Genomic DNA, 11,957 nt, shown 5'->3' with positions numbered 1-11,957 from the left:
AAAAAAAAAAAAAGTTACATTTTTCCCCACCATAAGGGCCCTTTCACACAAAAAGTGAAATTAATAAGCCTCAGGCTGAAGGAAGTATCGCTGCACTTACTACCAGTTTCTGTCAACACGGGGACAGGAGAGGAGTCAGTGAATAAATAGCAAAACAAAGTAACTGCCGTTACTTATTTGAAAAAGTAACTCTGATATTTCATTGTAAATTTAAAAGTAATGCATTACTTTACTAGTTACTTGAAAAAAAAGTAATCTGATTACGTAACTCGCGTTACCCCCAACACTGTTTGCCACACAAACGGACGTGTTCCAAGTATAAATGCAATAGAAAACTAGTTCATATAAGGAGCTCAGTTTGGGAAGAGCTCACATATCTGCTGTTGTAGAGACTTGCGACAGTCTGGGATCGGAGTCGATCTCGTATCGGTAGTGGTACCCTTCCCAGACTTCCCGGCATGCGTCACGCATGTTGTAAATGCGCTTCTTAATACCTTTGCGGTTCAGGTAGAGCACAAAGAGAAACATGAGCCCGACAAATCCCAGCACGAGACCCAGGAACACGTAGGAGGTCTGCAGTGCGAGATTGTCACTTTCTCTCGCCTTATGGCAACCCAACTCCAGTTCGCCCACCGTCAGTAGCGACGTGTTCTGCAAGGCGTCTGGGAACGCGCAAGTCAGGCGCTCGACGTCTACCACTTGCGCCCGTGAGCCGTTCAGCCAGGCGGCGAAAGACTCGATGTCGCATGTGCAGGTGTAAGGATTCTCCGCCAAGTGGAGCCTCACTGAACGCAAGTGCTCCAGCTCTTTTAGAGCCTCTTCACGCAGGGTCCTGAGGGCGTTGTGGGTGAGGTCGAGTTCCTGGAGGTGATCCAGTCCTGTGAACGTCCCGTTATGGATGGACACTATAGAGTTGTTGCCAAGCTGAAGGCGCCGCAGGCCGACAAGATGGCAAAAGATGCCCGGGGGCAAGTAGACAAGGCCGTTACTGGACAGGTCCAGTCCCAGCAGGTCAGCCAGGCTGCTCCAGCGAAGAGAGGTGGCTAAATCAGTGACGGACGAGTGGTTATAGAGAGTCCGACTGAGGTTGAGCTCCCTCAGCATGCGGCTCTGGACGGTGAACGCCTCAGGATGGATGACGGCTAGCTGGTTGTTGCTGAGGTCCAGCGATCTGAGGCTCCGCAGGCTAGAAAATGTGTGAGACTTCACTTCTGAGATCCTGTAGAGGAGAAAAGGAACATTTTACACTACACTCTTAAAAATAAAGGTGGGTTTTTGATGCCATAGTAGAATCGTTTTTTGGTTCCCCAAAGAACCTTTCAGTGATCTAGTGTGAAAATCCAACATTTTACACAATAGAACGTTTTTTTTGCATGATGTTAAAGGTTCTTCATTGAACTACAGGGTCAAAACTACAACAGATATTGAGGGGTGTTTATTTATTTGGTTGTTTTATACCATGTCAGCATCTTAGACCGGTTTCATGGCAAGAATGGGGTAAAATGAGTAAATCTGAGATGAAACGTTTTCCTGTTAAGGGAACTTTCTGAATAGAATTGTTTACATTCAGAAGGAAAACATATAACTTATGACTGATTCAATTTTCAAATCTGGTTACGTTTATATAGTTCAGTTTTATTTTTAAAAAGATCCATACATTGTTTTTAATAACGAGTGTCCTAGTAAAACAGGTTTATGAAGAAATGAAGTAGAATTAGTCAAGGATGTGAGAATAAACCTGTATAACATTTAACACCTTAAGCATGAGCTTCCCCTTTTAAAATCAAAATATTATAGTTGCTACACTAAAGTTTTACATTGACTTTAGCCTCCACTGTGATCAAAATGACATAAAGATTCTTGAACAGTTTGAAGGAGACTCCATATTGATTCACCGTAACTTTAGAAGCAGTTGTTAACAGTATTTTAAGAGTCAGATGAAGTCGATGTGGCTTCAGATATACATCATTGCTTTACCTGTTGTTAGACAGTGACAAGTTCGTCACGTTGTCCAGTCCCCGGAAAGACTCGGGTCCGATCTGGCTGATGTGGTTTCCGTTGATGAAGAGGTTTCTGGTGTAGCTCGGGATGCCGCTCGGTATGTCCCGCAGATCTTTGGAGACGCATTTGACCGTGAGCGCGGCTTCCGAGCACTCGCAGCCGGCGGGACACAGCGACGCGCCCGCGGAGAGCGCAGCGCACAGCAGCCCGAACGCAACCGCGCACCGTGCAGAGGCAAGCATGGCCAACTATCAGCAATACCGCATCAACCTGACTAAATAAATGCCCTCATGCAGCGGGCGTGCGCGCCCGGGGATCCGCGTCTCCAAAGTGTCTCTCCAAGACTCCGGTGCCGCGTGCTCCTCACTCCTAACTTCTCTCAGTAATGTTGAGACTGCCTTCTTTGCATTACAGAAACTCGTGTGAATGAGAGGCAGACACTTTATTTCCATAAGAAAAGGAGGTTCTCGATGTGGGGCTTTTGATCCGCTCCTCTCAAACAATGCGACTGAATCACTCATGCTCTCAACAATCAGCAGGGAGGAGCTTTGGGCTCAGCCTCGCACCTCTCCCCCTCTACTTCACCATTTAGACCGATACCAGTCCAGGATCTCTCACATCTCACACTCATCACAGTGATTAATAGGCTTAATAGTGATTAAAGCTCATCATCAAAAGATTACGATAATCCAAGGTCTCTCACTTTAGTTGGTCTGGTATTACTCCAGTACAGTAGTTCAAGGTCTCCAGTTTGCTATGCTCACTTTTTAAAACGGTTGTTCTACACTCTAAAAAATGCTGGGTTAAATACAACCCAGTACTGGGTAAAATAGGGACAAACCCAGCAATTGGGCTGTTTTGACCCAGTGGTTGGGTTAAATGTTTAATGCTGGGTCAAAACAGCCCAATTGCTGGGTTTGTCCCTATTTCAACCAGCACTGGGTTGTATTTAACCCAGCATTTTTTAGAGTGTACAGTTGCTTTTAGGTTCTGCAATTTTATTTTTATTTATTTTTTCTGTGTGATTCTTTGGAGATCGATGAAGCTAGAGCAGTGGCTTTTAGATAGGGGTGGGGCCCACTAGGGGGCCTCAGTAAACTTTCAAAGGGTACAGCATTTTTTTTTTCTTTTAGTATCATTGAGAGTTTTTGTTAATGTTTCGAATTCAGTTGTATTTTTATATTTGTCTGCGTTGATGTTAATTTTAATGAAAGTTTTAGTCGTTTTATTGTGTGATGTCATTTTATTTATTTTGTATTGTTTTTAAATGTCTATATCATTTTTATTTCATTTTTTTTCCAATTAACATTTATTTTACTTCAAATAACAATATCCCTGATTATATTTCAAAAATGTACCCATTAAAATGCACACACACACACACACGCTTCTGAGTGTGAAAAGGTCACGTCAGTCAAGCTCACATCTCTCAGCTGCTCTATGTCTACCTATAGGGATACGACATCTATAACAGCATCCTTATATGAGGTCCTTCAGTATTATCAGTAGCTTTTGCATTGCTCAATAGTGATTTACCCTCCTCCATCCCCAGCTCCTCCTCTCGTTCAGTCAGGATTCGGCCTTCTGATTCCACTTTGAATCAGACTAATTTCTAAAATGTGTACATTAAATTATTGAACATTACTGATATCTGCAATACATTTATGTTGGTTCTGTTCTGTTTATAAGGGGTTATCGCTGCTCTGGATGCGGAGGGAGTTCTTGCCCAGAACAGAACCATATCGCCAATCCAAACTGTGTGCTAATTGTCAATCATCTTTGACAATAGTGGTCCTAACAGAAATTGTTTCAAAGTAAATCATACACCTTTTTTTTTTTTAAATCTACAACCATGACAAACAATATTGAACTTTTTTTTTTTAAATGAATCTCCTAAACAAGCATCGCCTGACATGTAATTTTACTATGTAAAAAAGAAGAAAAAAAGGCTAATTGAGAAAGGAGTCTAAACTTAAAGGGTTAGTTCACCCAAAAATGAAAATTAGGCTGCGTTTTTGATCTCTCCGCTGCGTTTCCGCGTTCGTCACTTCTGAGCGGCGCATGCGCAACGCTGACCTCATACGTCATCCGCCCGGAACTGCTTCTGTGTTCAACAGTGAGCGCAAGCTAGATTAAAGTGATTATTACGTTTTGAATATGGATATTTTTCTTACAAAAACGCATCGATTCGCTACAGAAGGCCGTTGTTCATCCCCCGGAGCCGCGTGAGACACCTTTTTTATGGATGGGCGCTTTTTATTTAAGTTCTTTTGGATTGAAGCAATGCAACACCCGCTGAGTACAACGATACAGCTTGAAAGATCAAAGACAATTTTTTATATAACTCCGACTGGATTCGTCTGAAAGAAGAAAGTCATGTACACCTAGGATGCCTCGGGGGTGAGTAAAACACAGCCAAATTTTCATTTTTGGGTGAACTAACCCTTTAACAAGGATATACAAATTCTGCAACGTTTGCAAGACCAAGAAAAAAAACTTTGTGAATTTTGATTTCTTTAAATTAATTCAGATTTATTATTCAAATATATTGGTATATGACAGCCTTTGTTTCTGTTATTAAAATAGAGGATGAAGTAAAATCATATAGGGGCCTTATATCGACTGGAGCTCCAAAGGATAACATCACTGCGCCATAGAGGATATTCTTCAGATCAGTGTTATTGGCTTCCAAGTTCTTAATAGGTTTTCTGAAGATGAATCTAGTTCTTAATGTATGGATAATCTGTGTTTTTGTATGTTGGGAACATTGATCTGATCTCTCACTCCACAGGGCTCCTGATGCTTTGAAGTCAGCGGGGGTCTGCTGAACTGAAGAGGGACAATATGCTATGAATTCAACACGGCGTTCTTTTGCCTGCCGAGTCACTTATTTGTTCTCTAGCGCAATTAAACGTTTCCAGGGCAACGGTTCAAAGAAACGCACAAAAAAATAACAATCAAAACATTATAAAAAATGCATGCACGTATTTTACATCTGGAGTCCAAACTGTCTTGTCCACTTGTTTTAGAAAATGACTTCTAAAAAAAAACTATGAATCAAATAGAACTTATGAAACGCTACATATTTATTGAATCAGCAGCCATTATACGCAAACCTTTTTAACCAGCTGATTCTATATTAATGATTGATGAATTCAGTAATATGTGTTGTTTAGAAACCATGAACAGCATAAGGCTAATGAAGTACATAACCTGAGAGAACTGTTTAATATGATATCTTTCATCATGTTGTTTTATATAGAGACAAAAGCTGCTTTATTAAATACACAAACATATATAAATAAAACCCATAGTGTATTGTAATAGTAAACATCTTTTATTGATATCAATAATGCATTTACATCATAAATTATATTGTTGGCAGAATTGGTTTGAAATGTGATAATTATGCAACATTGGGGACTGTAAATTAATTAGGAAGATGATTATATGTTTCCACTGGTTTTTGATGACAGGATATTGGCTTTTGCCAATAGTTCTTGCTATGGACGCAAGCTATGAGGAAATACATTGTGCAAACTCAATAACTCAATTTCAAATGACCATTACTGGGTTCTAGGGAGAAAAAAAGAAAGGAAAAGACAATGAAAGACCAATACCTATTTCTAAAGAGAAATCAGATATCGCACACAGTCATCTTTTTTCACATTCCTGTATTACAGATTCGCACAGAAGCTTATTGCCTTGTGAATATAAAACTACACGGTCACTCATTTGGAGTAAGAAAGGCCTTGTTAAGTGTTTTCACCCTGTTGTTCCATGTGCTCTACTGAATGCTTGACGTTATTCGTAAAATCAACAACAAAAAGCATTCTGCTACTCGTATTTATCTAACACTCAGCAGCCATTGTAAACAATGCATCTAGTCAAACAGGCATTACCACACACACACACTCACACACACACACACACACACACACTCACTCACCACACACACACACACACACTAATGCAGCTGCAAAAGGTATGAAGTGACACTTTTATAAATATTAAAAGTCTATTTGTTTGTAGCTGTGCAAAGTTAACGTAATGACAAGCTTAGCAGTGCATGAGAGAAAAAGATATGCACTAATTTTTACGCATATGCAAGTTTTGGATTAGCTAACAGGCAGAAACAGAAATGAATAATCTGCTAATAAAACTGTTCTAATGCCAAAAATCTATGAAAACATTAACTGCCACTTTCTATGAATAGGGTAGCCGATGGAGTTGCAGTGCTTTTTAAAAGCATTAGGGGCACAAATCCAATTTTTAGTGAAAAGTATTATCTAGCAAAAAATGTAACATTACATGACATTTTTTTTTAAACGTCATTAAGTTAAAAAACGTTTAAAATCATATTTTTAGTGGTGTCACACATTTTAAACACAACCGTTACCACATGATTTCCCCGTTCCAGAAAGTGAGATGTTACTTTCAATCGTGACCAAAAGTCATTTAGAAAACGATGTCCTCAATTTTTACAAATAATTTGGTGTTGACTACTTTCACTTTTAGTTATCAAGTTATTTTCTCTATTTTTTTGAGAAATACTGAAAAAATAAAAATACAGAAAAATAAAAATAGCTGCAAAATAACTATAATATAGTTGTTTTCAATATAACATGAGAATTGGTAACATGGTGGCAAAAATAAAATAAACAGAATAAAATAAAACAATTATCCACACACACACACACACGCCCATCTGAAGACACTCCACACACACACACACACATACAAACACACACGTCCATCTGAATACACTCCACACACACACACACACACACACACACACACACACACACACACACACACACACACACACGCACACACACGCGCGCGCACATCTGAAGACACTCCACACACACAAAGCACACTCGGCTACCTGCTGCTCTTGGCAATACTTCCAAAGACAGAGAGTGTGAGAAGAGGAAAGAAAAGAAAACATGTGAGAAGAGAGCAATAGGTAAGAGGGGAGTTCTCTTTGACATGAAACAAAGAGGGGATTTGATCACACAGGAACCACGGAAACAGGTTTGGTGTCCAGATCATAGTCTAGGATTACGGCAGGATTCGATCTGAAGGTTAGATTTCACCCAGTTTGACTTTGGGATTGCTTTTCTTCCTGATTATACACCAATCAGATCCTCTCAGATGTACGAGTGAAACACCCAAAATCAGAAGCAAACAAAACAAATATTTTGCATGGAGAACATAAAGCCTGTTATTAGGATAATTAAGATTTGTATGATAATGAAAACATTAATTTTTATTTTAATTAGTATCACTTTTATTACAATAAAAATACTGTAATATTTCTGAGAGCCCATTTTGACAGGTTAAATTTTCTTCCTAATTATACACTAATTAATCAATTCAAACGCATGAGTGAATCACTAAAACAGGCCATATTTACACCCCAAATCAGAAGGAAATAAAAATATATTTTTTGTATCAAGAAAACAAAGCCTGTTAAGATTTCCATGACATTTTTCTCCAAATTTGTCATACTTTAATACAGTTTTTACTGTTGTTGCAATAAAAAAAATAAATTAAAGCAGTACTACAAATACTGCTGTGATGTATAAATACACTTATTATAAAAATATTAATATAATTAATTAACAAATATTTTCTTACAGTAGGAAATGTGCGCAATTGCCATGAAATAATATCCCACGCAAAAGATAATATAAAACAGGCTTCATTTTCTTAAAACAAAAAACAATTCTGTCATTTTTTTCTTTTTGATTTTGGGGTGAAATAATAACCTGGACGAGTGCTTGACAGATTTCAGTGTTCTGGCTTCATTTGTTTTAATAAGCATTATCAACTCCTGCATCTCATATGGAACATTAATCATGTTATTATTTTTATATGTGATATGATCGTTAAACTAGGCATACTGTGCCATTATACTAAGTCAATAGTCAATATAACAAAATACCTTTGATATTTCTTTGTGAAAACAGACATTGGAAGCATTAAGTATATCATGATTGAAAGAGTAAAGCTTTCAAACAGAACATCCAAAACCCCTGCAATGTGACTCAAGCGATTCTCAGGACAACAAAGATTTATATAAGGCAACATTACTTACTGTGCAGGATTTATCAGTGCATGTTACCAAATTAAATATCTGTCTTCGTAACCGTTCCTCAAATTAACTAAGTCACCAAGGCCACTTACATTTCATTCATTCATGTCTGGTCTGAATGCATGCTTTTTTTCAGGCTCAATCAATTCCCAATGGATAAAATCAACTCCTGTACTACAATTTTTACTTTTGAATGGGTCACATTCGACTTTAACTTGTGAATGCGATTTCATAATGGTTTATGCGATATAATAAAAGTTAATTAATACAATAACAATAAATGATGCAATATAATAACAGCTGGCCAGTGCAAATAATGCTTTTGAATACATAATGCAAACAAGATTTGCTTATTCATTAACTAGCAATTTTTGAATGCTAATCTTCATATCTTAATTAATTTTTATATAAAAACAATTACACTTTAAAGCATGCCAAGCTACAATATTAAAAGCCATTTATATTGATGGTTAGCCAAAAAATGACTAAAAGGCTACTCTTAAATGAAATTAAATGTTAAAAGTGTTCATTTAAATAAGCTTTTGTATTCATAGTAATTTTTAAAGGAAATTCATCTTCCAGAACCTCTCGATTTATAATGCATTGTTTCGGCAATAAACTACGTTCTCAGAAAGAACATAGCATCATTAGAAATTCATATTCAAGTTATATTTAAAATATAAGACAATATATATATATATATATATATATATATATATACGTTATAGTGTTATATTTCCTAAGCAGCAGTTATAGTTTGGAGATCAAAATGTAACCAAACGATAAAAGAGCACCATAACCCTCAAGAGAGACACCAAAGTCATGCCTTTGGATAACAAGGTTTGAGAACATAGCGTTTCGTACATCACCACAAGACGCTGAAGCCATGGTGTATTTGCGGTCTCTACCCTACGACAAAGAGTGCTAGCGTTTGGTTTTTGATGTTGAGATCCTCTACGCTCTGAAGAGCTGGAAGTCAAGTTGACCTTCACTGGAGTCCCGCAGCGGTGGGTCTCCTATGGGCACTGTGCCCGTTCACCTCTGTGTGACCCCGCTGGGTCATCGCAGGTTTAGAGACAGAGTCACAGCCAGGATCACACTGGTCAAGATGCAGAAAGGAAGCCAGGTCTTCAGGAAGCCTACGCAACTGTGGAAATGAGAAGAGATACAGTTTAAGTGAAGATGAATCTAGTGGTGCTGCTATGATGTAAAGGTTTTCTGGGTGGTTTCTATGCTGTGTGTGGAATGGTTTTTGTGCTGTCGGTGTGCTATGTAGTTGCTATTTGATTTTTAAGGTGTTGTAGGTCAGTGTTACTCATTGCGCGGCTCGCCAAGCTTTAGTTTGTGGCTCGCAAGGCAGATGGCAGTAAATAATGCTATGATATGATCAATACAGATATTTAATAAAAACATTAAAACAAGCAGGGCTATAACTAAGCCATTAAAAATAACTCACACCGTGTCTACACCGGACGCGAGCATCGTGGTGCGACACGACAAAAGACAATAGAACCCATTATAATTATGGCCCTATGATTTCTGCGACGCGGAAAACGCGAACGGAATCGCGGATTCCAGTCATAAAAACAGAATTTACTGAATAACGCGGAATGTCACGGAATTTGTCAAAGTTTGGGTGAATAAATCAAAAGTAGGTCATTACACTTAAATCAAATCGCAGTATTGACTGGTATCTGTAAATAATAAGCTGCAAAAATACCATTTAAATATGAATCCTGCGTGTCTCTTTATGAATGAATGGCACAGACGCGCGGTTTCGTTTACTACACACATACTGAAGCGCGCAGTGTTTTCAGCGTCTGCTGTCTCGCTAAATGAGAACATAAATACATGAACAACAGTCAGTGTCTGCTCTATTACAAATAATTTATATTTAAAAAATACCAAAATCAGCGGAATTACAAGATGGAAATATAGACTAGAAAGATATTTAAACTTGCTCTGCCCTTACGTCCATGACACTGACTCACTGCGGAGTTGTTTTGGCAATCTTTCCAGCTCTTAACGCCGAATGTGCACTTGGATGGTATGATACATGATGGGCTAATGTGGAAGCAAATAACTTTTAAAAATAAACCCCTTTGTATTGCATTGCATATTGTATGTTCAGGGATGACAGATTGAGAAGCAGACATGCTATTTATGACTGGATGTAACTTTTCATACTTTGCAGTAAAAGTGGCTTTCCTATTAAATTTGTCCTATAAGTGCGGCTCTCGTGAAAAAATAGTGAAGATCACTGTTGTAGGTGGTTGCTTACTGGCTCCAAGTAAAATAAGCCCACCCCAATATCTCTATAATATTCTGGTCTTTAGATATGGTTCAGGGCCCTCCTTCAATGTTAGTCAATGGGATTTTTTTTTTTTGCAAATTTAATTGTCTGCAAGTCTAATTGATTAGGAAAAACAGTACAGGATGAGTTACTCGCCAGCATTTAATACAGTTTGTTCAAATCACTAGACCAATGCAGGAGCAACAGTAATACCCTTGTGAAAAAGAAGTACACTTTAGCATACTTAAAAAGAGTGCTTATTATGTATAAAGTTTACTTTAAAAATATATTTAAGTGTGAACTAAGTGTGTAATGTTTTAAATGAAAATGCATTATAGTTTTACATTTATATTAAATGAAATCAGCTGAACTTTAGAGTGATTTTTTTTTTGACCCACTTAAGTAGGACTTAAGTACATCTTTATATGTCATTTTATAATTACTTCTATTGTCTTTGAAATATGGTTAAAGTGTTCTTCTGAATGTACTGACAAGCATTTATGGTAAACCAAAATATACTTTAATGTCATTTCTATTGACACTTGTATATGTGACCCTGCACCACAAAACCAGTCATAAGGGTGATTTTTTTTTATTTATCTGTATAAATAAGCTTTCCATTGATGTATGGTTTGTTAGGACAGGACAATATTTGGCCGAGATACAACTATTTGAATATCTGGAATCTGAGGGTGCAAAAAAAACAACAAAATATTGAGAAAATCGCCTTTAAAGTTGCCCAAATGAAGTCCTTAGCAATGCATATTACTAATGATAATACATTTTTCATATATTTACGGTAGGAAATGTACAAAATATCTTCTGTCCAAATTAAGTTCTTAGCAATGCATATTACTAATCAAAAATTTTTTCATATATTTACGGTAGGAAATGTACAAAATATCTTCATGGAACATGATCTTTACTTAATATCCTAATGGTTTTAGGCATAAAAGAAAAATTGATAATTTGGAACCATACAATGTATTTTTGGCTATAGCTACAAATATACCCCAGAGACTTATGACTGCTTTTGTGCTCCAGGGTCACATATGCATTTAAATATATTTGTAATTACACATTTGTAATAAAGTTGCAATTTAGTACACTTAAAATTAGGGATGCACCGATACCACTTTTTCCAGTACTCGCCCGATACCGATACTTTTATTTTTGGCGTTTGGTATCGGGGCATTTTAACGAGTACGAGTACAGGAGCTCAGTATCGGGCCCGATACCGGTGCATCCCTACTTACAGTATATGAACTTTAATTGTAATACTGAATAACACACTACAGGTAAAATTCTAATCAAGTACTTTACATGTGCTTTAGTATGTTAGTCAACACATCAAAATAATTCTTTAAAGCACAACAAAAGATTATTAAAACAATGATTTAAAATGTACTTTTAAGCAAAACTCTGAATTTGACATTATTACAAAGTCCACTTTTCAAGTCTACTTAAATGTGTTAAGAAACTCTCTTTAACGACACTTAAAGGGGTCATATGATGCGATTTCAAGTTTTCCTTTCTCTTTGGAGTGTTACAAGCTGATTGTGC

The 11,957-nt window shown here is 37.3% G+C and overlaps 2 protein-coding genes across 2 annotated transcripts in view; both read right to left on the bottom strand.

The window, feature by feature from the left end:
* Positions 1–264: 264 nt before the first annotated feature.
* LOC107689565 (trophoblast glycoprotein-like) lies at positions 265–2,504 on the bottom strand. The gene is made up of 2 exons (XM_016487587.1): positions 1,978–2,504; positions 265–1,219 (listed from the first exon to the last, which is right to left on the bottom strand). Exons 1-2 carry the CDS (start codon positions 2,241–2,243, stop codon positions 370–372), a joined length of 1,116 nt encoding a protein of 371 aa, XP_016343073.1. The 5' UTR covers positions 2,244–2,504; the 3' UTR covers positions 265–369.
* A 6,333-nt stretch (positions 2,505–8,837) lies between these two features.
* LOC107689554 (transmembrane protein 222-like) overlaps positions 8,838–11,957 on the bottom strand; it is a 25,806-nt gene continuing 22,686 nt past the window's right edge. Inside the window, exon 5 of the mRNA XM_016487576.1 lies at positions 8,838–9,248. Coding sequence (XP_016343062.1) covers positions 9,161–9,248 — 88 coding nt within the window. The 3' untranslated portion in view covers positions 8,838–9,160. The remainder of the gene's footprint in view (positions 9,249–11,957) is intronic.

The sequence above is a fragment of the Sinocyclocheilus anshuiensis genome, unplaced genomic scaffold (assembly GCF_001515605.1).
Source record: "Sinocyclocheilus anshuiensis isolate Anshui unplaced genomic scaffold, SAMN03320099.WGS_v1.1 scaffold369, whole genome shotgun sequence".
Taxonomy (NCBI): domain Eukaryota; kingdom Metazoa; phylum Chordata; class Actinopteri; order Cypriniformes; family Cyprinidae; genus Sinocyclocheilus; species Sinocyclocheilus anshuiensis.
The sequence above is the reverse complement of the archived record's forward strand: the minus strand, read 5'-3'. Positions and strand labels throughout refer to the sequence as shown.

What these genes read in the sequence shown, in the direction of transcription:
- LOC107689565 (XM_016487587.1), bottom strand. Translation starts at nt 2,243, where the DNA reads ATGCTTGCCTCTGCACGGTGCGCGGTTGCGTTCGGGCTGCTGTGCGCT. An exon ending in TTGTCACTGTCTAACAACAG is followed by an intron (nt 1,220 to 1,977) that starts GTAAAGCAATGA and finishes TCTCCTCTACAG; the next exon opens with GATCTCAGAAGTGAAGTCTC.